Source organism: Ascaphus truei, chromosome 1 (genome assembly GCF_040206685.1).
Source record: "Ascaphus truei isolate aAscTru1 chromosome 1, aAscTru1.hap1, whole genome shotgun sequence".
Taxonomy (NCBI): domain Eukaryota; kingdom Metazoa; phylum Chordata; class Amphibia; order Anura; family Ascaphidae; genus Ascaphus; species Ascaphus truei.
Window position 1 is genome coordinate 412573594 of NC_134483.1, and position 26845 is coordinate 412600438.

Consider the following 26845-nt stretch of genomic DNA (forward strand, 5'->3'; position numbering starts at 1 on the left):
TCAGCGCGCCTCCGCACGCCAGCAGTAAACATGGCCGAGGCCTTAGACAAGTTGTTCTAAAGTTCAGTGCTTTCATTTGATGTAAAATAAAATACATGTTTCTAAATGGAACTGAATGAACATTTCTGCCAAATGAGTTTGCAGCAAAGATTCAGTATTACCTTGTGTTACGCCGGTGCTGCCCGCAGTCCAGACTCGTCCCTTATACTGAGGTGGGGACGTATATGAGCACGCACCCGCAGCAGAAGGAGCGTGTCCGGAGTGTGGTGTTTATGGCGTTGCCAGGCAAGGTGGGAATAGGTGTAGCAATACTTGCCAGTACCGGTACAAGAAGAGACGTAGTCGTTGCCGTTAGCCAAGGTCAGGGAGAGGAGCGGTCCGGAGGGTCGGGGTCAAAGCTGTGGTCGAGGGATGAGAGAAGCAGCGAGGTCAAGTGGGAGCCGGGGTCCGGAGCCAGAGAGACGTCCGCCAAGCCGGGTCGCAACCTGAAAAAGGAAGAGCCAGAATAGACGTCCGTAAGCAGAGACTATGTCGAGCGGTGTGGGAATGGCAAGACCGGCATTAAATAGTGCGGCTGGCGAATAGGCAGAGGGGGCAGACCTGGAGGAGTGCATGGAGCTGTTCTGGATAGGCTGCTTTGAGGAAGATACAGGTGAGCAGCTTTGGGGCATAATTGCTGCCTGTGTGTGAGCTGGGGGCGTGGCTTGACTGCAGGAGCAGTGAATAAATTAACTGGGTCCGGCGCGCGCTCCGTAACGAGGGGGAGCGCCCGCCCGTAAGACATCACCGGAGGCCCAGCCGCCCGCGGAACAGCGGCCGCCTGCCGGGGACCCGACGGAACCCGCGAGGGGCGCGTCCCGCAGCACCGGGTACATTGAGAGGTTAGGGCGGGGTCACGCTGCGACCGCCGTGACCCCCGAATCCTCACACCTTGGCTTTCCGTAATAAATTACAATTGTAATTTAGAGACGTGACACGCACCTATAATTGTGGTAGTCATTTAGTACAGGGGACCTAAATAGGAAACTTTTCCGCACTTTAAAACCAATTTTAACAATGTACAGAGCTAAAGTCCAATGTCACTTTTTATCTGCTTGGGGGGGTGGGAAATGCACAATGCAAATGTGAAATGGGTATGATGCAGCAAATTTGCCCCTGTTCGTTTTCGTAGCGCAAATTCTAGGAGAGTAAAAATGTCTCCGGCTTCTCTCACCCAGCACACAGTATAAATCCTTTCATTGCAGAATTCCTCAGATGTGTCCAGAAATGTCACCAAAGGCTTTGTTTCCTGATGCCTCCTATTCATCTGTACATACTGCTAGCAGTAGGTTTTTATTAATATTTAGAAAGTTTGCCTCCAGCAATACTAAAGTGAGCATCAGAGAAACAACAGTTGTTTACTGCGTTTGAACTGAAGAATCTCACCCCAGAGATGTGCTTTCACTTGAAGTGTACATCTTTCAATCTCCGCTCACAACAAAGAGACCCATGAATAACAATTGTCATTTCTTGGCTGCACCTTTCCAATTATTTATTTGGTTTGTGTCTTCCAAGAAATACGCATAATGGGGAGAGACACTCAAAGCCGCATCACCGTTTTTAATGACAGCACACTTGTATGTCTCTCTGACATGTGTATGTACATAAAGAGAATAAAGTAAACAGGTTTCTAAGAAGACATTGTTAATGGCATTAACCTCCTTTGCTGGGACTTATCTAGAAGCATTTGTAGATGAAGATGTAACATTTTTTTTCCCCTCTGTTGTAGTTTTTTACAGCACTCATGCTGCCAGAGATACATTTTAGACACAAAGTTATGTGTCATATCTTCATGGGCAAGGAGTTATTTTTCAATGCAAGCAGCTACTACTAAAATCACGGTGTCAGTCTGCTGTCCACAACCTTTAAATGTACACATTCTTCAAAATGTTTGGCTAGACAAAATGTCAGTCAATTTAACATTGTATTAGTTCAATACACTCTTGGCATGAACATGTTTTTGTATACAGGCAGTACTCGGTTATCCAACGTAATCCGTTCTGGAAGTAGCGTTGGATAGTGAAACCGTTGTAAAGTGAGTGCCATGTTAATCATTGCCGGTGAGCGTTGGCTAACCCATTCAGACGTCGAAAAACAGCCCATAGGGTTGCATTGTAAAGCGTTGAATGCCATTCGTTGTAAAGTGAAACAATGGATAGCGAGGACTACCGGTACATCCTGTAGATAATAATTAGTATCTCACCTTTTTACAATCTTGTATAGTTAAGGTCAGATCTTTTTTACCGAGGAAAAACTATTTACATTTGGAGATGCCAAACTCAAGACTCGATGCCAGCTCAGAATGACTTGAAAAGGGTTATTTTATCTCCATTTGTCGCAGGTAATAAAATTAGATTATAAAATGTTGTGGTATCGCTGGTCTAGAACAAGAGACCAGAGACCCAACTACTGTGGTAATTCTTCACAATTTCACCATGGCTACCAAACAGTAAAAGAAAACTTACCTAACGTATATGTAGTTCCTGCTACAAATGTGTGCTGTGAACAACGCAGAGTTGGTTTACTCACCTACAGTATCCCATGGTGCGATTGGTAATAGGAGACGCTGTCCCTGGTCTACCTGGCAACATGACAGGAGATCATGGGATTGGATGGCAGGTAGAATGGATAGAATGTTGGAGCAGGTGGCTCTGTTTAAATGACGCAGAGAAATTTCAACTGCCATTCTGAGAAAGACAGCCCAGGTGACAGTATGAGGGTCTTGAGAAACAGCCTGACACTCACATAGGTGAAAGAGGAGAATTTTATGCTAGCCAAGGACAGAGAAAGTGAGACAGCAGCAGAAACACACCCTCGACACACAGAAAATGAAAATAGAAGAGCAAGAGAGATCCTGATACTTGCCGGGCTGTCAAAGCGCAACGGGATAACAGACATCCAGGAGGCCTTTCCAGCAACTATCGAGTACCCTTTGTGTATTACACACACCTCACAAATATTTCACCCTTAACAGGCCTGCACGCCATTTTGATAAGAGCTCCAATGCAGTGCTGGCAATAAAATTAGCACTGCGACTAGTATCAAGGAGAAAAAAACAGAAGGCAGACAGGCGCACTGAGGGGTGTGAACAATTTATTTATCTAAGACAGTGGGTAACCATCCACTGATACAAGGTTAAAGCAACAGTAGGTCAAAACAGTATAAACTAAAAACGGGACTGGTATAGCACCAATATAGTTGATGTGGGGTAGGGGGTAACCAAGGTAATCTAGCTAAGCACTACAGAAAGGGTCCGGACCAATCTGAGTACTTACCCTGCTAGAAACAAGGGGACCCACTTCCACCAGCTGCAAATACTCCACAGGAACTGCCACCACGTGACCATTTCACTCTATATGCTCAGGCTTTTCCCACTAAAGATCAGGGGCTACAATACTATTTATTAACACCCAATGGTGTTTACTATAGGACACCTCCAGATATATTGGTCTAATAACCATCTTGTTTCAGTGGATCCTACCCTAAATAAGTTATATGGTATTTAATCAGGTTATATTTATTTTTCAGTCTACTAGTCACTTATAGTCACTATATCCTATTTGATCCATATAGCTAAGTGCTCTTTCAGCAGTGTCTAAACACCTATTTACCCATATTCATTGCACTAGGGATATTATCTAGTTCTCTTCTTTGGGCCTTAAGCCCTGGGAGTCTGGACTCTTATTGTAGCCCAGATCTCTCCAATATATAAATCTGTATCCCAACACTTACCAGAGTGTTTATTGAGGGATCGATGCTGCGTCATTGTTTATTGAATACCCTTTATTTTATATAATAAAATTACGTTTTACTATGTTTCATGTATCCATTAGGGAGCGTGAGTGCCCATAGCTGGGTTTACTTGTCTTGTGCTAGTCAATACATTTACCCCTCTACCCAGAGGTGCATCTTCTCCCTATTCATTTTCTTATGCTGAGCGGGGGACCCCCTCTATTGTATAGTACCCACTAAAGATCAACAAGCTTCAACAGTTGCCAAATTGTTAGGGGAAAAGTAGTCTCATAAAAGAATTACTGTCTATGTGGGATATGAAAATCTCGAAAGACACCCAGAATCGGAAAGGTTCAACAGGACACTGCTAAATATTTTGGAGACTTTAGAGACTATAGGTAAAGGAAGGTGGAGTCAGCATGTATACAATTTAGTACATGCATACAACTGTACTCGTAACAAGGCCACCAGGTTCTCCCCTTACTAACTGATGTTTGGATGGGAGGCCAGGTTACCGGTAGATTTATTCTTCGGTGTGTCACCAGATGGAACATCTCCTAGTACCTATATGCAGCATGTTCAATGACTTAAAGTTAAGTGAAGCATACAAACTTGCCACTGAAGCATCTGGGTCCGCAAATAGGGAAAATAAAGCTATGATACGCATGTCAAAAACCAGGAACCAAGTACCAGAGACTGAAACCTGGTAAGCAATCTGGGGATACTGGGCAAGCACAATTGCTGACTGGTTGAAAGCAGGGCCCTACCTACTGTAGTAATAGAAAAACTTAGTGGATTACCAGTATTCAAGGTAAAGCCTCAGAAAGGGACTGGGCCTATCAAAACATTCCACCGGAATAATTTGTTGCCTATTGGGTATTTAGTAAAGTGCCCAGTCCGGGATGAGGCCCCTACTAAGTCTCCTACTACCCAGTGGCGTGGATGACTAAGAGTGCGGAACAAAATAATCACCCAACTGCTACCTTTCAAAGCAACCAAATTGATGAGTCTGATGGTGACAGAGAGTATGGTGAGCAGAGACTACTAGGTCATTTGCCAAGTGTGATGGACGCTGATGACACCGACTCTTGACCACAGGATGGCCTATCCCAGGGCCCTCCACCTAGTACCATGAGTGAGTTGAATCCTGAGACTAATGACCTAGGGAGAAAAGTGGGTAGATCAAGATCAATGAGACTGCTGCTCCTGGCAAAAAATGGGAACTCGCCAGCAAATAGAAAAATAAAAAATGTTTATTAAACTACATAAAAAGTACAAAAAAAGAAACGAACAAAACCGAAAACTCTCCTCCTACGCACCCTGTGTCACTTTCTCATCAATCTACCCACTTTTCTCTATTACTTATGATTGAAGATACGCATTCGGGGAAAGCAGAGGATTTTCATACCAGCTGATTCATACAAGCGTTCTATCAGCTGGAGGAACAGGACGGTGAATCATTGTGATTAGCTGTTACTCCACACCTGGAATATCGGAGACATAGGGTTGGGACTCGTGTCTTATTATTCACTGACGACCATATCTAGCCCTCATGTGAGGATTGTTCTTGTATTATTTCAAATTCCACGCTTATGTCTCCTTCTACCCTCCTATATATCTTCACTTCGCAAGGGATTTACCTTACCCTCCTCCCAACCTGATATATGCTCCGTTTTATGTGTATTTTCAAATCATTATTTGATACCATTGTCTGCCCTCCTGCAGCTTATATTCGGTTCTCCATATAGTTTAATGACCTAGAGACCCCATTCTAGACGTGGAAGGGAGTGAAATTGACCTATCCCCGGAAGAGTATGAAGAGGATCCCAGAGTAGGGTAAAGGGTCCAGCAGATTCAGTCAGAAAGGCCCCTGTGAGGGAATAGCAGGAATAGGGAAGTATAATCAGAGCCTATATTACCCCTCCCTAGACCCAAACAGGAATCTATACAACCAATGAAATTACTCAAATTGGTAGGTGGGAAGCCCGTCCTGAAATCTGGTGTGTCAGAAAAACATACGGCAATGATCGTCGCTGTAATCAAATAGCGCCTGTGTGTGGATATGTTAACAGGAATCCATATGAAATCCGTGTAAACAATGATGTCCATGAGTGTGGAAAAGTATGTGATGTGATTAAACAACCAATAAAGGGAGGATGGGGGGCAGTCACGGACAACCCACATGGACAGATCAATCATTGCTCCCTTCCCAACATCAACTACCTATATAGATTTTATCACACATATAAATGCCCAACTGGCCTAAGAATAAAGCCATAAAACATTGGAAATAAGTGTTCATATAACTAATGGTCCGCAATTTGTAAAGCGATTCCTGAGTGGTGTGCTCCCTAGCAATAGATGAAGATCAGAAGGGACATCCGATGGAGAGCAAGCACAGCAAAAATAGCAAAGCTGGATGTGATCTCAGAGAAAAAGTTTATTAAATAGTTTATAAGTACTCTGGGGGAGAGGATTTCCCTTCTCACCCATGAGATTAAGCTGTGACTATCCAGGGGTATCCAGTGTAGTCCCAGTAGTTAGTATGGCCAAGTGGGGGGTCCCCCCAACAGTTGACACAGGTAAACGCTGGAAATGTGATATCTGGTGGTGCACAAAGGAATCAAAATGTGGAACATATCATTAAAGGATGTCACCTATTGTTATAACTGCCTGTGCTTAGTTGGGTTTCATGTGTTAGGCAGAAATATATTGAATGTAGTATACTGTGAAAAATGCAGTTGTTCTGCTCCACCTATCCCATGCTGTGATTGGGAATGGGAGATGCTGTCCCTTGTCTGCCTGGCAACATGACAGGAGATAATAAGATTGGATGGCAGGAAGAACGGATGGAATATTGGAGCAGGTGGCTCTGTTTGAATGATGTAGATACATTTCAACTGCCATTCTGAGAGGGGCACGGAGAAAGAGAGTATGAGGGGCTTGAGAGAGAGCCTGACACTCGTAGGTGAAAGAGGATGATTTTATGAGCCTGCTAGTCAAGAACAGAGAAAGTGAGAAATCAGCAGAAATTCACCCTCTACACACAAATGATAGAATAGAAGAGACCAGAGCAAGAGAGATCCAGATACTTGCTGAGCTATCAAAGAGCAACGGGATAATAGACATCAGGGATGCTTTTCCTACCACGATTATCCTTTTGTGTATTACACACACCCTTAACAGGCCTGCAACGTGAATACACGCCACTTTGATAAGAGCTCCAACGCAGTTCTGGGAATAAAATTAGCACTGGGACTAGTGACGAGGAGAATAGTGCAGCATCATAATTTGTTTTCGTACGTGTGTATATATAGATATAGACAGTGTTCGACAAACCTATACATTTGCTCGCCCCGGGCGAGTGGATTTAACCCCCGGGCGAGTAAATATTGGCCCAAGCAGCACACGTTTGGTACTACGTGGCGAGTAGATTTTTTGGTGATTTGTCAACCACTGGATATAGATATATCTAGCGAGAGAGACCCTGATGATGTTGAAACGCATAGGGCGCACTCGTGGAACACTTGCTTGCAGTCACTCGCTTGCACTGACAGCCTGAAGGTCAAACACTGTTCTTGCATGCTATCCTTAGTACTCCTGGTTTTCAGCTATGAAGATTTGCTTCATTAGATGGGTGCAAATAAATATATATATATATATATATATATCTACACTGTTTTAGCCATAGATTCCTGTGTATATCAGTATTGCTTGACCTGAAGAAGAGAGGAGAACTCGCGAAAGCTTGTCCTACAGTATGACACAAATTGTTAGTCCAATAAAAAAGGTATCACCTAATACTGAAGAACTCATTTATTCTGCAATATATATATATATATATATATATATTAGAACAATAAACAATTACCAGCCGTGCTAAAATAACACAATATACTGTACAATAAATGATTGAAATTAACCAATCACTATATAAAGGGAGGTGCTAACCCGTGATTACTGTACTTTCCCTAATCTTTGCTGCCATGAAGGTACACGACGCCACAGGTGCCAAGAAGATTTACAAACTGTAGAAAGACCTAGGCGCACAAGAAAAGGGAAAAAAGAGGGGGAAAGGGGAAACAAACATAGTATGTCTGTGTGAAGATGTGATGAGTGCTTGATAATGCACTTACACTTAGATGAGGATTATGGAGCCTTTATCCAAATTTATGGACAAGGAACAGAACGATTGCTTGGGCTTTGCTGTAACCAGATATCCTGATGGAGTTTTGGGTGTATCTTTATCCAGTTCAGCTACTCCAGGATATTTAGAGTGCTTTCGATGTGGAAACTCTATCTCTGTCTCAGGAAAGTATCATGGAGATGAAGCAGACATAGTATAATACTGATTTATTAAAAATATAACTTTTACATACTGTATAGGTGTAAAACTCACATTTGTGAGACACTAAAAGGCAGTGAGAGCGTTTGTGCAGACTGAGTCTCTCACACTCAGTTGGTGTCCCGATCTGCCGATATTTGGCATCACTTCCGCGTCACGTCTTGAGGTAAGATAACTGCCGGAGCTCTCCTCTGTATATCAGTCACACTCAGTGAGCTCAGTGTACTTGGCCGCCCCCGCGTCACGGGTTACACCGGGTATCTCACGGTAGCTGTGTCCTTTCTCCTCTGTGCCTCAGCTCTCACCTAGTGAACCAGCTCACTTCCGCGTCACGTGTAATACTGAGGATCTCGCCGGAGCTGTATCTTCTATTCTCCATGCACCAGCTCGGTGTGTGGCCACACAGTTTAGCGTCACGTGGGTCTTGCGAGATCTTGACTCTGCAGTCCTTGCTATTCACTCCGGTCACGATCAGAATCTCTCTCCTTCTGCACATAGAAGCGTTACCCTGAGACGGAGATAGTTTCCACATCGAAAGCACCCTAAAGATCCTGGAGTAGCTGAACTGGATAAAGATATGCCCAAGACTCCATCAGGATATCTGGTTACAGCAAAGCCCAAGCAATCGTACTGTTCCTTGTCCATCATTTTGGATAAAGGCTCCATAATCCTCATCTAAGTGTAAGTGCATTATCAAGCACTCATCACATCTTCACACAGACATACGTTCTATGTTCTATGTTTGTTTCCCCTTTTCCCCTTTTCCTGTGCGTCTAAGTCTTTCTACAGTTTATAGATATAGATATATATGGAGAGGGATGAGGGGGGAGAGGTGTGTGTGTGTGTGTGTGTGTGTGTGTGTGTGTGTGTGTGTGTGTGTGTGTGTGTGTGTGTGTGTGTGTGTGTACACCTTTTTGTATGTACACAAGTCTTGTCTGGTTTTATTCAAGGGGTCCAATTATTGTTTACTAAGGCAGCACAGACTCATTGCACGTGTAAACTGTGGAAATAGAGGGGTTCATATACTTTTATTTGAAGCATCGAAATCTTGTGAGACAAACATTCCAGTACCATGTAGTTTATTTTTTACAACTTAACCTAAAAAGGAACCACATTCTAGAAGACCTTATCTGCTGTTGCCCGACTTGTAATTCTTCACAGCTTATGTGAATTCCAAAAGGATAGGGTAAGAGCAGTTAAAACAACATGCTTACTCTTCTTCATTTTGGGATGCCGAGCAGTGTTTTCATGGAATTTGCATTCAGGATTCTGAATATTTACCTTTGTAAAGCATTCACCACAAACTGTTCAGTCTATTTAAAATGTTGCAAAATGTGTGAGTACTGTTTTAAAATGAAAATAGTACTAGTACAGCAGAATGATGGGAAAGAGGGACTGCAATGAAAGGGTGAAAAGCTACTGCACGTTTTTCACAGTTTAAGAGAATCTGATCAACCTATTGGATTCAATAGAAACTAAACATACTGTAAGTTTCAGTACATTCTTTCTTCCATAAAAGTGTATAAGATAAATCAAACCTCTAACAGTCTTGTTAGAAGAAGAAAGCTCTCACTTGAACCCCTTACTTGGCAGATGTCAGTTGAAAGGCTTGTTTATGGATTATACCGCAGTGTCAAACTCTGTTGGGTAATTTTAGACAAATGTGTCATGTGCGACATGGAAATATGGCATGCTGTACATTAGTGATTTCCCAAGTGTTTGGACCAGGTAGTAATGTGTTGGGGAAGTGCTCTTTATCTTCCGTGCACTGTGTACTTGTATAGCATTGGGAGAATGTGTTTCAGAGAAATTACTTTAGTCAGAAAAGAATCCATTTGCAATATGTGCCTCGTAACATCTTTCAGACAATGCATTGTATTAAAGAGGCATTTTTGATTAATGTTTTATAAACATTTTTCAGCATGACAGCTTAAAGTCCCTCTAAATTCATGCATAGTGCTCACTTCCATAAAGCCAAATGCCATCTCATAAAGTCTCGTCGAGTTCTGTCAACCATAGTGACACAGAATCAGTACCTTAGAGCATTAAAATTAATTTGCTTCATTTCTATTGCTGTGGTAATAGCAAGATGAAAAGATCCACAGACTTGCATTTGCGTAAATGTGTTTTCCAGAGTGTTTTTTTGTTATTTATGTATATTTGTACAGTTACCTTAGGGTACTGTGGTACACTATCATCTTTGTATAAAACTCTTTATGAAATGTTTGAGATGTGTTGGGCTTTGACAGTGTATCAAATTCTGTTTCCCATCTTCATATAGTGGGAAGTGAGATGACACACTGTTGACAATGCGGCAGAATCCATTGAAGTGAATGGAATGGAAGCTGGTGTATTATTAACTGTGCATTGGAATTTTGATTCCAACTTAAATACACTAGAAAATTCTCACCAATCAATCATTGTACACTTCCGGTCAAAAGCAATAAGCAATAGAAAGCATAATTTCCTATTGAGTTCCACATCTGTTAGCAGCCCAGTCACAGGTATTAGACAAAAGTAACACAGGTGGAATATGGAAACTAACAAAAATGGTACGGATAAAAAACGATTTAAATGTATCTCTTATTATTGTTAACACCAATAAACCTTGAAAAACAAAATTAAAATACAGCTGATTTTACAAATACATAAACACAGAAAACTGGAATCCCTAAACACAAGCTATGCAGCTTTACATTATATTCAATGTAGTGATATAAAATGGGGCACTTACCTGCTAGGGAATACGGGTTTTTCACCTCTGTTATTGAGAGGCCTGGAATGCTAGAATAGAACCCATATTCTGAATGTTACAGTATCAATAAAGCCACTCCATGCCATCTAACGAAGAGCTATAATAAATTGCAGTGTTATAAAGAGCCACAATAACTATTAATGTCCCATGTAGCTAAAGTTGCCAGACATCCCATACTGTATATATGAGATTGTCCCTTATTTCAATGACTTGTCCCTTTGTCCCAGAAAGGTCTGTCAAACCGCATAATTGTCCTGTATTTTAGTGCCTTGATGTGAAATGCCTGAATTTAAAATTACTGTAATGAAGTCAGTCATAAAAACTTAATAGTTTTCTACTGGAGTGTCATAGTTACCTTTTCCGATAGATGTTACCTTTCTAAATTATTAAAATAAGTTAGGACATTGCCTGGTCATCTCATACCATGACACCCACCCCTATTGGCGTTACTTTTTTCCCCACCATTAATGGTTAGTTCAGTGCGAGTCTTTCCCCGTCCTGCCAAGCGCAAAGAGGATTAAAGCAAAGAATATATCGGTCAAGTATGAGATATCATTCAGCTCCAAGCATTTGCAAATCATTCATCACTCCGTTATGACGTCACACTTTCATACTGGATTTTGGCGTCTCGTATTATAAAAACTTAAATGTGGCAACCCTACATGTAGCCTATTATCTTTACAAAATCAGCCGTGTCATTGCTTAAATAAATCTCTCTTTATTAAATGAAAACAAGAGGGTTTATTTTACTCACTAGTTTTCAGAGGGATCGAGCAAATAGAAGAGGTGGTAGAGTATTTTTATATGTTAAACCGGATCTAAAACCTATTATAAGGGAAGATGTTGATGAAGAGAATGAGGAAAATGTAGAGACCTTGTGGATAGAAATTGGCAATGGAGGTAAAAGTATAAAGAAAATGTTTGTAGGGATATACTAAAAAAAAAACAGATATCTGTGAGATTGAAGAAGCAAAAATACTTTTGCAAATGGTGAAGCCATCAAAACTAGGTCATGTTTGCATAATGGGGGATTTTAACTATCAATCACTGGAGCCATGAGATTAGCATTATAACAAAAAGAAAAGTTTTTTTGGGGGTGCTGAAAGACAATTACACAAGGAATCAACGAGGAGAGGGGCATTACTAGATTTTGTAATATCAAACAATGTAGACGTAATAACACATATTCAAGTCTGGGAACATTTGTGAAAGAGTGATCATAACATGGTCTCATTTTAAATATATTTTCAAAAACCTTATATGTGTTCAACAAAAACTTTACATTTTAGAAAGGCAGATTTTAATAAACTGAGGAATTATCTACAAGGAATATATTGGGATGATGTTTTTGCAGGGCAAAATGTGGAAGATAAATGGTCAGTCTTCAAAACATTGTTACAAAACCACACTTACCAGTGTGTACCCTTGGGAAATACATTTAAAAGAAACAAGTCTAAACCAATGTGGTTAAATAAACAGGTAGGGGAGGAAATGGAAAGGAAGAGGCAGGCTTTTAGATTCTTCGTCGAAAGGGACGGAGGCATCGTATCAGAATTATTAGGAATGTAGCAAAAGTTGCAAAAGTAATCAAATTAGCAAAAATTTTAAATGAAAAAAGGATTGCAATAGAAAGTAAGATCAGCCCTAAAAACTTATTAAGACCCTTTCAGTGTGAGATGAGCAGGTAAGTTATTGGAGATAAGGAAAAAATAGAGGTATTAAACAAATTATTTGCCTTTATTTGCCAGACAGGAATCAATTGCAAAAATAGTGCAACAGGAGGAAGCCACAACCTCTATATCAATGAATATTTGGTTAACTGAGGAAGAAGTTCATAGGCGGCTTGATAAAATTAAAGTAAATAAGGCACATGGCCCCGATGGCATACATCAAAGAGTGCTTAAGGAGTTAAGTAATAACCAAACCATTCCATTTAATATTTAAGGACTCCATTTTCACAGGCTCAGTACCCCAAGATTGCCATTAAGCAGATGTGGTGCCTATATTTAAAAAGAGAGCTAGATCACCACCTGGTAATCACAGACCTGTATGCCTGACCTCAATAGTGGGGAAGCTACTTGCAGGTTTAGTAAGGGATAATATTCAGTAATACCTAATGGATAACAAAATTATTCTTAATAGTCAGAATGGATTTATGAAAGATAGGTCGTGCCAAACTAACCTTATTAGTTTCTTGGAGGAGGTAAGTAGGATTTGTGACCAGGGTAATGCAGTTGATGTGCCCTAGTTAGATTTTGTAAAGGCTTTTGATACAGTGCGTGTAACAGGGTGTATCCCCTGTCACGTAATGATGCAGGGAAAGCAGACTTTCAACGCCTGAGACAGCACTGAGTAGGTTAAAGTCAGAGGGCTGTCTTAATTGACCTGCTCAGCTGCCTCATTAGAGGCCTTTAAAAAGCCTGCAGCACTCATTGCATGGAGATCTCTGATCCAGGGAGACAACCTGGACTGCTCGATAGAGTACGCCTGCATTGGGACTTCCTCTCCCCCCCTTCTCCCCTCCCAAGGCTACGGCCCTAGTCCTCACTGCTGCACGAACGCCTGGTGTCCTGGCGGCGCGTGCACAGTTTAAAGCTGCGATCAGCGGTTTGTACGGGGGCGGGGCCACAACGTGGAATATCTGCCCTTCCATTGGTGCGCGCCGACCACATGGTCGCAGCACGTGAAGACAAAATTCTTGTCTTCCTTGCCAGCGTACGAATCACAGCGATTTGCGCTCCCACACACACACACACAAACACTGGGGCCTGCCCCTTAGAGGGCTGTGCTGTGGTGTGGGGCGCGCGCGCCGCAGCGACCACTGGTGCCCTGGCCTTAGCCAGGCAGGAGAAAGCTGGGCAGAAGTAAACTGGCCTCCCCACTGACTTGTGTTATTGGTAAGGGGCTTAGCCCTCCAACCCATACATATGGTGTAAGTTGTGGTATAGCAGCGCTCCCTATAGGTGCTAGACCAGTTTGTTTTTGTTACCCCTGTTATGTTGATCATAAGCTGATGTTTATGTTGTCAAGTCTACGGCTAATAAAAGCCTATCTGATTTTCCCTTAAAAATACATCTCCTGTTTTAAAACCTCTGCACGCATCTCCTACAGTTCCACAAAAGAGGTTAGTGTACAAAATAAAGGAAATTGGATTCAGTAAAAATATTTTTACCTGGATTGAAAACTGGTTGAAGATAGACAACAGAGAATGGTCATAAATGGAACCTTTTTAGGTTGGACTAAAGTTCTGTAGTACCTCAAGGATCAGTACTGGGACCCCTACTTTTAAACTTGTTTATTAATGACCTTGAGGTCGGTATAGAGAATGAAGTCTCTATCTTTGCTGATGATTCTAAATTGTGTAAGGTACTGTAGTAGAATCAGAGCAGGATGCAATTTCTCTCCAGAAGGACTTGGAGAGACTGGAAACTTGGGCAGGTAAATGGCAGATGAGGTATAATACAGATAAATGTAAAGTTATGCATTTGGGAAACAAGAATAAACAGGCAACTTACAAATTACATGGGGATTAATGAGGGGAAACCTTGATGAAGAAGGATTTAGGAGTGCTTGTAAACGGCAGGCTTAGCAATAGTGCCCAAAGTCATTCAGTAGATGGAAAGGCAAACAAGATCTTATCTTGCATTAAACGGGGAATGGATGGAAGGGAAGTATAGATAATTATGACCCTCTATAAAGCATTAGTAAGACCACACCTTGAATATGGAGTACAGTTTTAGGCAGCACTCCATAACACCATTATGGAACTAGAAAAAGTGCAGAGAAGAGCCACCAAATGAATAAAGGGGCTAGAAGGTCTGACTTATGAGGAGAGGCTAGCTAATTTGGATTTCTTTACATTAGAAAAGAGGCGTCTAAGAGGGGATGTGATAATTATATACAAATATATTCAATTACTATACAAGGAGCTTTCAAAAGAACTATTCATCCCAAGGGCAGTACAAAGGACTCGGGGGCATCCCTTTAGGTTGGAGGAAAGGAGATTTCACCAGCAACAAAGGAAGGGGTTCTTTACAGTAAGGGCTGTTAAAATGTGGAATTCATTACCCATGGAGACTGTAATGGCAGATACAATAGATATCTTCCAAAAAAATGTTGGACATCTTTTTAGAAAGAAATGATATACTGTACAGGGATATACAAAAAAAGTAAACATGGAAAGAATGTTGATCCAGAGAAAAATCTTATTGCCATTATTTGAAGTTGGGAAGGAATTGATTTCGCCCATTATGAGATATCATTGGATGATATTTCACTGGGGGGCTTCGTTTGCCTTCTTCTAGATCAAAATACTGTAAATACAAATATAGTGTAAGTATCTGTGGTCTAAATTTAGCATAGGTTGAATTTGATGGATAAATGGGTTTGTTTCATCCTCAAACTATGAAATTACGTTCTTTGCTTACATATTTTTCTACTTGCTAGAAGGTGTTGTGGTGTGCTGTACATCATTTACAGAACAAGTTACATTGTTGAGCTTGTTTTTACCTGTAAATATTTATAATCCCTGGATGCTGTGCAAAGTAATCAGATTGTATTAACCTCACTTTATACTCCAGGTTTTGTCTGACATCTGCAATGGCTGCTATGGTCGTCTAACTTGATTTTCCCGATTGAGATAACCTTGAACCCATGAATCTTGTTTACAGTTCTTACTTTAGCATACAAGTCACTTCTTCTTTTTAATAATTTTGTGGCCCAAATATTGTGCTGCTTGTCACTTATCGCTTATTTAAACGGCACAAACATATTCTACCTCACATCACAATAGGTAGAAAAAGGCAAAAACAATAATACAAAAAATGTTAACTAGATTAAAGCAGCAGTCCAAGCTACCGTTTTTGTTTAATTCCCCCCCCCCCCTTTAATATGTACATCAATACAATCCATACAATGATAAGTAATTAGCGAAGTTGCCAATCGATCCGTTCTCCTGTGATCGATCGGTCAAGATTTGGCATCGGTCGTTCACTAAATGACTGCAGAGGAGTATTTACTCAGTATCTGTGGCTTTGTAAATGGTTGCTATAGAAACAAAAAAAGGCTTGTTACATTATAATACATTAAAATGTAATTCAGAGTTGCTACAAGTATTTTCTCATAGTACAGAACTGATTGATTAAAAACAACACAGGTAGGATATTGCTTGGTCTGCAGCTTTAAATAGTGATAAGATGGGTACATTGGTCCCTGCTTCAGCTAGTGGAACCAAGGTCATAAAGTCCCATATAGAAAGCACCATTGGAGAAGATCATAACATTTTAACTGCTCTGGAATTGTGCATATGTTTTTTTTTTGTTTTTTTTTTCATTTAAAAAGTGATTCTTGCAAAGGAATGGAAGTCCTAATTTGGCAGAGTCAAGGGGCTTTAGATTTAGATGATATTTAACCGAACTCTAAAATGTAATTCATTTTTGTTTTTTTGATGGCAAGATTGCATCAAAGTTTAAACACAATTCTTATTTCTTCTGCTGCAAATGTATCTTTAGATCAGTGATTTTTTAACCAAGGTTTCGTGGGCATCCTTAAAGGGTTCCCTGCAATTTTCAGGTCATTTGAAAACCGACACAAATACAGAAGAACTTACAGTGCATCTGATCACAGACACGTTATTAGAGAGGGTTGGGTTCCTTTCAAGTATCTGATCTCAGCAGGGCCGCCAACAGGGCGGGTCTGCTGGGGTTGGCGTCCCGGGCCTGGTGAGTCGGGGGGGCCCTGCCGGCCGGCACTGCAAGCTGGGCCCGACCTCTGGCCAGGCCAGTGTGTCGGTCCTCTCGCGGCCGGGCCCCCACTCTCCCTTAGCAGCAGCCTGCATGACTCTGTTCCACGCCGACGGGCCTCTCCGTCAGCACGCCGGAAGCGCTCTGACGTCAGCGCTCTCTGCTTCCGGCACGCGACGGCACGAGAGGGAGGCCTGTCGGAAGCTTGGCGTGGGACAGAGGGATTGAGTTTTTTGCATTGGGGGGGAAAGTTTTTTGGTATATATCTTGTGGGGGGAGGGAATGAGTGAGCGTGGGGCAATTGACAGAGGGAGAGGAGTGAGGAAAAGAGGGAGTAAGAGTGAGACGCAGGGGAGGGCAATACATGCGAGGCGGGAGGGTGGTGAGAGTGAGTGAGGCGGAAGGGAGAGAAATACATGTTTTTATTCCACGAATCATCTTGTGAGTAGGATTTCAATGAGGATCACTTAACGATAAGAAGAATTTTTCAATACATTGTATATACCTTTTTTCTACACTGTTCCAAGTCTGATTGGCTGACTGCATAATCATTGCAACTATTTTGACCACACACCCCTAGGGAATCGTCCTGTATTTGTGGCTGCCTTGAGCAGAGATAAGGCCAGGGCCATGGTCAAAAAGACCGTGCTGAGCCGCGCTGACGGGAAACATTATCCCTATCAGCGCGGCTTTAGACGGCGCTTCCGCAGGCATGCGGAGGCGTGTGGAATTGCAGCCGACATCAAAATTTAAGTTTTCCCGCTGAGGGAAGCGCAGGGCCGGTCACGTGACCGCCAAAAGCCAATGGGAGTCCGTGACGTCAGCACCGTGACGTGTCGCGCTAGCCCCGCCTCCCACCCGTCTCACAAGCGCGCACGCTGAAGCTGACGCTCATGCTGGGACACAAAAAAAGCTCCTGCTTGACCTGGAGAGCATGAGCGTCAGCGCTGCTCAGCGCTGTGAATGCCACCATGCCTTGGGTTACATAGATACGGTTTCTTTCATCATACAGTATTATACGGTGTGTCTTTTTCTTTCGGTTCTTTTATATTATATCCTCCATTTGATTCCACTGGGGTGAAAACCCGGAACAGAGTATCAACGTACACCTGATAATCCAACGATCACCCGGCGATTTGGTTTTTACATTTAATTTACTGTCGTTGCTTGTTCTCATAACTATTAGATCACTGATCACCGATATAAATGATCACTAGTAACGCCGGATTAATCAAGATATAGAAAAAAGCGACCCTGAGAACTTTCTATTTTTAGAGTCATGTTAAGAGAAGGTGGCACTTGTGAACACAAGCATGGGGTAGACTTGCACCTTCTCATCCCGAGGCTCTCCTTGTAATAGCTTTGTTATACAACCCGAGCTGCGTCTCTTAAAGCAGAACTGCTGCTATCTTTCCACCTTTCTGATTTTGAAGATTAATCGGTGGACTTTACCAGGCAGCTATAAGTACCAGACTATAAGTACTAGAACTGGACTATAACTAGCAGAACATTTAACACTTTCACATATGTAATATTATTGATTATTATATGCACTTTATATAGAGTACTTAAGTAGTGTTTTACACCCTGTTAGTAGTGTGTCATTTGTTGTATATTTTCTGATATGTATTAATATCGATCAAAAATATATATATATATTTATTTCTATAAGTATATATCATTGAAGAGTTGAACCTTTCCTAAACCGCGCCGTTAGGTAAGGCTAAGCATCGCTTATTGCGTTTTGTACCCCTGCTTCTGCAGCACTCATGGCCTCAGTAGAAGTGCATTTTATAACTGTGAATTTGTTCTAATATTACCTATAGAAATGTTGCCATCCTAGTAAAATGCATGTGCTACATAAGCAATAAAGATCAACAGCTTGCTTGGGATTTAGTGAAAATTGTCATCTATCACCAAGAAGCAAAGTTACAAAATGTTAGTATTGGGAGCCTCGCTTTAAAATACGTTATAGGACCTCAATATGTACTCTACGTAAGAAAAACTTTGTGTGGGGATACGAAGTAATCACAGCAAATACAGATGTCCCAAGAGCAATGGCAAGGGAAAAAAAGAGCAAAATGCTGCGGCTCCCGAGACGCGGAGCCCTGTGGGGGACCATACTTCCTTTTCGGACTTCCTGCTCTCTTGATCCCTGCTGCAGTTGCATTCCTGTGGTTTTCATCAGCAGTGGGGTCAGGAATTCTGCCTACACCTGTAGATACCAGCGTGTACACTTTGTTAAGCAAAGTAAAGATGTAGCAAACCTTATTGTCGCCGCTGCCACCCGCGAACACGGCACTGGAGGATTAATGCTGTGTGGGTCCCATTCAGAAGCATGAACCCCTCCCCCCAAAGCTCGGTCTGGGCAGACTTTTGCTTCTTCGGCCGCAGCGGCGGTGACAGTAAGTTTTGCTACATCTTGCTACACAATCAAGTCAAACAGAGGCCCAGTACTTCAGTTATGAAAGGCCCTTGCTCAGCGCATACAACACCACCAGTCCTTCATTTGGCTTTGTGTAACTTGAATAAATGTAGACATTTTCTGCAAGAACAGTAGAGGAACCAATATGTTTGTTTGTGGCAGAAACAACATCAAAAACGAGTTTCTCTTTTAGAGTGAAACGTCTGTTTCTTTACAATGCATGCAACAGGATGGTCTGTCTATAATGCTGTGATCTTTGTATTAACAGGGATTCCTATGCTGAAGATTGTTTTTGCGGGATATGAGCATCTCTCGTTGATCTCCGTTCCCTTGTTAATATATCACCCAGCTCAAATTCTTCTTGGGAGTGTATTAGTGCCGACGATCAAATCATGGATGCTTTCCAGACAGAAGGTAAGAATCTATACTACGTACCAGACTGCTGATTCAATCCTGCAGAGGTTTCTACAATAAAAAATTGTATTCTTGGAAACGTGATCGCCTCTGGAATATTTATTCTCAAAGGCGATAGAATTGCTTTATTGGTCTTTACAAACAAAATCTGTTTTATGACACAAATTTTAACAACACCTGTGATTAAAGTAAAAATGAACTTGTGTTCAAAACATATGGCACTAAAGCAACAGTAGACAAGCATTTAGATGGTGAAAACTATTTTTAAACCTGCACCTCCATTGTTTAGTGAGACAAATTAATATAACTGAAAGCAACGCAAATTATATAAGTGTGAAAGAAGTGTGCAACAAGAAAGCGCTCACATTGCACAGATTCAATGTACAGTTATGGGACATCCTCAGCATCTTTTAAAATGATTTGATCAACCTTGAAAATTGCACAACTCCTTTTTAGCAAGTTTGGTATACAAAAAGGGGCACACACTTTGCTACATTTGCTGAGATGGTTATTCTTGTGCTTGTACTTTCAGCTAAACAGTACTGTACTGTGTTGGCATTGTTCGGTACAGTATTAAATTCATTTCTGTGTGTGTTTCCTACCTACAAACCCCTGAGTGAGTTACAGTGCCTAGGCCTTGCCACTGGATTTTAAAGGCTGAACTCTGGTCATCAGAGGAAAGGAAAAAAGTGCAAAAAACACTTGAAAATATAAGCAGCATAGGTAATAAGGTGCCCGAAACAATAAGCCAAGTATATTTAGTTTTCTAAACAAAAACAACAATTCTGCTTGTAACAAAAAAAAGTGGTAGGAAAAGTATTTATCAACTACCAGTTACAGTAGCATTGTAGCCCGTTCCTAATAACTTCACTTATATGGAGTTTCTTGTTCATCACTAAAAAAAAAAACAGTCTCTACAGAATTCTCCCAATTGAATTTGCATAGAAATAGAATGTCGGTTGCTGGCCTCAGAACCCCGGTCTTAATCAGGGCCCTGAGTAGAGGTTCCAGAACAACTGCTCTAGAAGCAAAGGTGTTCACTAACCGTAGTGTGCATACTGTATGAGCTTCTGATGGTTTCAAAACAAAACATAGCGTGTTTATTTCAACTGTGTTTTTTTTTTTTCTTCCCTTATAAAGGAGAGACTTGAAATCTATTTTAACTTTCCCCTGCAATTAAGTCAATCAAAATGAATCCCTCAATGGCATATTCTAACATTGTTTTGTCCCCTGTGGCTTTTTGAAAATAATGATGACACCTATGCCAACTGTTAATGTGGGACTGATGTTAAATATTTAGAGCCTTGAATACTGCATTTCTAGTTTTGAAATGTGACAGAAATCTCAAAGTGGAGGAAGTCTTTGTGTATGTTAATCAGAAAGAGTGAATGTTTACTAAAGCAGGACTTCATCCACAAAGTGACTTTTTTCTCTCTCTGCTTTTGTACGTCCATATTTTAAACGTTCTTAACTTTTATACTGTTCTCAGAATTCTCATGTGGCCCGTAAATTCTACATATTCTGAGTGTTATTTTAAAGGAGCATCCCTCACTTTTTAACAGTTGTAAAGCCAGTGGACCGCGTTAATTTCAGCTCCTGGGGCCCCCTGCTTCCTGAGATATTCATCTCCGTAGGTGCTGCTGTTACTTCCTGATTCTTAAATCTCCCGTTGTGGCTTTCTATTGGTCTGCGTGTCGCGGGAGATTTAAAACTCCATTTTGCGAGCCCGGCAGGGGACGGTACTGGGCGCACCTTTTAGAGGTAAGTATTTCAGGGAGCAGGGGATCCCCAGAGTTTAAATGAATGCAGTCCAGCTCCGGAAACCCCCCAGCTTTCCACCTGTTTTTTTTTCAAAAGTAAAAAAGAATGGGTAGGCGAACCCCACCTTTAAGTGAGCAAGCGGCAAAATGCTGATGAGTAACATGTCTCTTGACAATTCACATTTATTAACCAGTTCACTGCCAGGAATTCCTGCAACATATTTCTTTGTAATACATTGTAGTCTCCTTTGGCACACAAGTGGTTTGTACATAACAGGAAAAAAGAATATGGGAAGCCATGAACAAAAACCATCTTGTGAATTAATCTCTGAGAGAGATGCAAGCACGATGCACTTCATATTCTAAGTATACATATACTAGTATAGTACAGTGACATCGTGACCATTAGTCCCAAAATGCAATATACAGTAGGTAGATGAGGGCAAAAGATCTGAAGGCCTTTTTTTTAATAGTGGTAAGATTAGAATGCTGTATTCTTTCTGTAGTGACAAAATGGTGGCAACAGATCCAGGTTCCCATTAAAGTTAAGCGTGGTTCTTCTGAAACAAAACAACAACGTATTTAAAAGCGTAATGACAACTGTGATGCAAATGTGTGATTTAAACAAGCAGTCCCACTTATTCCGCACATTTATCTTGGTTGCCGAGTGTGAATAAATCTTCGTCACATATATTCCTAGCTAAGGTTCTCCAATGTCAAAGAGCTGTTTATCTGATTACTCTGTAAGGTCACTTGTACTATACCTTTTGGTAAACTGCGTTAGATAAACTGCGGGGCATATCCCTGATCTGCAAGCCCTGTTTAAAAAGAATTACGCAGCGGCCTTTAGTAATGATGTTTTGGTATGTGTGAATCTCAAAAGGTGGTTTTTATTTTTTTTAACTATGTGCTGCTAATTGACCAACTGGAACAAGCTGATTTATTGGGGAGGGGGTATGGTCATGTGACTGCTTTAGATGTATAAAACCAATAACCCCCTGCATTAGCATGATATAGTGAGCTTTTAATTGAGAATATATAGTTAGACTATAGTTTGACTAGAGGTGACTGGTGACTGCTTCCTTCTGCAAACTCTTCTACACAAGGCAACAAACGGTGAGCTTATATGATCACACTATGATCCCTGCTGTTTGCCTGCACAATTTAACCCCCCACCCCTTTACAACTTATTTCACTACAACCTCTTCCAACACTGACTACACACAACTACCTCCTGCACTACTGCTAACTCAGCCCACTGCATAGACCCAAGCATTGCAATGCAGAAAAACATTTGACAAGGTAGAGGCACACCCTTGCTGTTTAGTCTGCACACACACTTGGCTCAAAACAGATCCATGCAGCATTACCTACCTCTGGCATAATGAACCTACTTTTTTACCTCCACTTTGTTCTTTCTCGTGGCCTCATTGAAATGTTATTCTCTCTATCCACTACGAACTCCACCCCTCCTGGCCCACGCCCGACATCACCATACACCCTGGATTACTCAAAAGCCTTGCACTATCTACTGAATGTTGGTGGAGAACCCTGAAAACTAGCACACCAACCACTGCACACTCAAATGGCAAACATCATAAAGTAGCAACTTGCAGACAACTACTCAAATTTCTACTCATACTATTACTCTCTTTAGCAGGTGATATTGAACCTAAGCGAAGTAAAGGGAAAGAAGGGGGGAGGGGAAGGAGAGTACCCTCGCAACTGCTAAACAGTTCGGTCGGTGGTGCTGCTATCTGGGGTAAACATGAACTAATACTAGGAGAGAGAAAGAACCATGGGGTTCTTTCTCTCTCCTAGTATTAGATATTGAACCTAACCTAGGCCCTCCCATTACAACTCTGTCCCATACCCCTGAGAATACCCCCTTCAAATTCCAAAAAGGGCTATCTGTTGCCCATATAAATATCCGGAGTCTGCTGCCCAAACTGGATGAACTAAGAGCATGGTGCCTTATGCATAAACCAGAAGCCATCGTCCTTACAGAAACATGGCTAACCCCTAAAACCCCTGATGCACATATTGCCATTCAGGGATACTCCATTTCTGGGGGAGATAGGTCAAAGAGAGGAGGAGGGGTGTTATTTTATATTGCAGACACCCTACAATTTACACTGTTAAATTGCCCCCCAAGCCCAACCTCTTTTGAAATCCTAGTTGGCAGAATTTGCCTCCCCTTTTCTAAGCCCATCTTGCTTGCTGGCATCTACCGCCCCCCTAAAGCCCCTCTACAGTCCCTGACTGATATCACTCAGTTTCTTGGCTCCATTTCCTCTCTGAATGAGAAGAGTGAGCTGCTAGTTCTTGGGGATTTCAACTTCAATTGGCTTGACCCTAAAAACCACAAAATCCAGATACAAATCAAATCGCTTAACCTATCACAACTCATTTCCCAACCCACACGGACAAACCTGAAATCGCACAACCATTCCTTGCTAGACTGGATTCTCTCCTCAAATCCCAGCAGAATCCAATCCTCTGGCATCCTTCCTGACATTTTCAGTGACCATGCAATAGTGTACTGTGTAAGGAAAATTAAACCGCCCCAATCAAGCCCTAAAGTTCTCCTCACTAGAACATTTAGAAACTTTAACCCACAACAGTTTCTGGCTGACCTTACCAACTGCCCTTGGCACAGAATCGATTTAATTCCTGACCCTGATTCTGCGCTTGACTATTTCCAGTCCGAGTTCTTAAAACTCTGTGATACCCATGCTCCACTATGCAGAATAAGGGTACGGGGTGCTCACCTTCCATGGGTTACACCTGACCTTATAGCACTTTACCAGTTCAGGGATGCCTTGTGGAAAAGCTACAAAGTAACTGGCACTACCAAGGATCTCAATCACTACAGATGCCTGCGGAACATGTGCACAAGGCAAACAAGGCATGCAAAAGCACAATATTACTCTGACAAACCCCACCGACATTGCAAATGCATTCAATGATTACTTTGTGGGGTGCGCTACTAACTTATTTGCGAAACGCAACCCAAACCACAAACCTGAATCTCATCCTGGGAGTACCCCTATAGCCCCACCCCCTCCCAACACTGCCCACAATTTTCAATTTGGCCCAGTATCCGAAGAGGAGATTCCACAAGCGCTCCTCAAATTAAAACTAAGCAGCCAATGTGAACGTGACTTATTAGAATCTAGGTTCCTAAGACTTGGTGCCCCAGCAATTGCCAAACCAATTGCTTCCATAGTCAACTCTATCCTGTCTGCAGGCCATATCCCTAAGACCTGGAAAGCTGCCTGAGTTGTCCCAATCTTCAAAAGTGGGGACAAAAACACTGTCTCAAACTACAGGCCAATCTCACTTCTCCTAATCCTATCCAAAGTCATGGAAAAATGTGTCCACTCCCAATTAAGCGATTACTATAACAAGACAAATTTCCCTAGCCAATTCCAATCTGGCTTTTGCCCCAAACACTCTACCGTAACTACCCTGCTAAAAGTTTGCAATTAAATCCAGTGTGGAAGGGAGCGGGGTCAACTCACTGGTGCAATATTCCTAGATTTTGCAAAGGCTTTTGATACAGTTGATCATGTTATCTTGCTTAACAAACTACAGAGCTCTGGAATAGGGAAGCATGCTTTAAACTGATTTCATTCCTACCTATCAGGTAGATCTCAACATGTGTCCATCTCAGGCTCTAACTCCAACCCCCTGGATATCACCTGTGGTATACCTCAAGGCTCTGTTCTGGGGCCCCTACTCTTCTCAGTGTTCATCAATGATCTTCCCACAGCTTGTCAGGAAGCCTCAATACACATGTATGCAGATGACACAATCATATATGCACACAGCCATAGCCTCTCTGACCTTCAACACATACTTCAGTCTGACTTTTTTTTTTTTTGTAACTTTCTTTTATTGGGTTTTTCAAAGATATTACAATCAAATATCACATTGGTAAGTCTGACTTTTTGAGACTCGAAAAATGGATTTCCAAAAACCAACTGTTTTTAAACACTGACAAGACTGTAAGAATGGTATTTGGGACCAAGACTAAATTTTTAAAGCTTCCAGCGACTGAGCTCCAGATTAGAACCATCACTAACACCACCCTAACCCCTGTCACTAGTTTTAAATACCTGGGCATATGGTTTGACTCCCACTTAGCATTCGGGATGCACATTGATACCCTGACAACCAAGACCTATGCCAAACTAGGGGTACTTTACAGGAACAAATCCTCCCTAAGTCTCCTGGTCAGAAAGCGTATCGCACAGCAGATGCTAATGCCAATTATTGACTATGGAGACATAGTATATGTTCGGCACCTCAAACCCACCTTAGCAAACTTGACACCCTCTACAATTCAATTTGTCGTTTTGTTCTCCAATGCAACTATAAGACACATCACTGCGAAATGCTCAAAGTACTAGATTGGTCATCACTCGAGTCTAGGCGCAAAGTTCACCTTTCCTGTCTTGCCTTCAAATTCTTTATGGGCAAGCTACCCAGCTACCTGAACAAGCTCCTCACCCCTACCACATGCAGCACCTATCATCTGAGATCAGAATCCAAAAGACTGTTCATGGTCCCAAGGCTCAACAAAGTATTCGGACGTTCCTCCTTCTCTTACCGTGCACCCCAAAACTGGAACAACCTACCAGAGACTCTCACATCCACCACCAGTTTAAGTTCTTTCAAATCTATGGCTGTCACACATTTTAATCTGGTCTGTAACTGTTTCATACGCCCATAATATAATCTTTAAATGTGCATGCAATGTCTTGTATATAATGTATAACCTGCTCATTTATGTAACTGTATTTGTAACCATGTAGTATTTGTCTTAACTCTGTGCCCAGGACATACTTGAAAACGAGAGGTAACTCTCAATGTATTATTTCTTGGTAAAATATTTTATAAATAAATATCTGTATATCTGTATATCTGTATATCTGTGACTTGGTATCTTCTATCTGTGACGTATTATTATTTTTTGTATTTCAGGCACTGAAGTTAACCAGGCAGCCCAAGGTCCCATTATAACAGCAAAAGGCAACAAATGTAAATATGTACAATATTGTACATACAAACATCACACAAAAGACTTGTATTTGGGAATGTTGCTTCAACGCATATTTTATTTTTTTAAATAAAGATCAACCTGTCTAAGTGCCTTATGGATGCATTTGGCAAATACTTAGTTTGAAAACAAGAATTTTTAAGTCTGAAGTCATCTGTTTGTATTTTTTTTAATTGGGAAATAAAGATCCAGAGCCTTCTATTTTGTTTTCATGTGGGGAAAACCAAAGTTCATCTACTTTATGTTAAATACAGATTACACCATGTGGTAAAGAAAGCGTTCTCACGATCCATTTTTTTAATGTACACAAAAAAATGCTTTTAAATCTGAGCCATTTGTTTCACCAGTTCCGAGTCAGAAGAGACATTGATGCATTGCTTTGTTCGGTGCTGTCACTAAGGCAGTTAAAGCAGAAATGCCGCAATAGGAATTTGGTTAAAGCTGTAATATTATACGCGGCTACAGCCGTGGGACATTGCCATGGAAGCTTCATTCTGGTGTTTGTGCTAAGAATAGGTGGGATGCCATCCGTGATCCAGCACTTTCTACTAACTTTGCCTCCTCTCTCT

At 41.5% G+C, this 26845-nt stretch overlaps 1 protein-coding gene across 2 annotated transcripts in view; it reads left to right on the forward strand.

Moving 5' to 3' along the window:
* SLC10A7 (solute carrier family 10 member 7) overlaps positions 1-26474 on the forward strand; it is a 267589-nt gene extending 241115 nt beyond the window's left edge. For both annotated transcript variants that reach the window (XM_075613981.1, XM_075613991.1), the window contains 2 exons: positions 19306-19451; positions 26201-26474. In XM_075613981.1, the coding sequence (XP_075470096.1) occupies positions 19306-19451; positions 26201-26239 (185 nt within the window). In that variant the 3' untranslated portion in view covers positions 26240-26474. The remainder of the gene's footprint in view (positions 1-19305; positions 19452-26200) is intronic.
* The last annotated feature ends 371 nt before the right edge of the window (positions 26475-26845 follow it).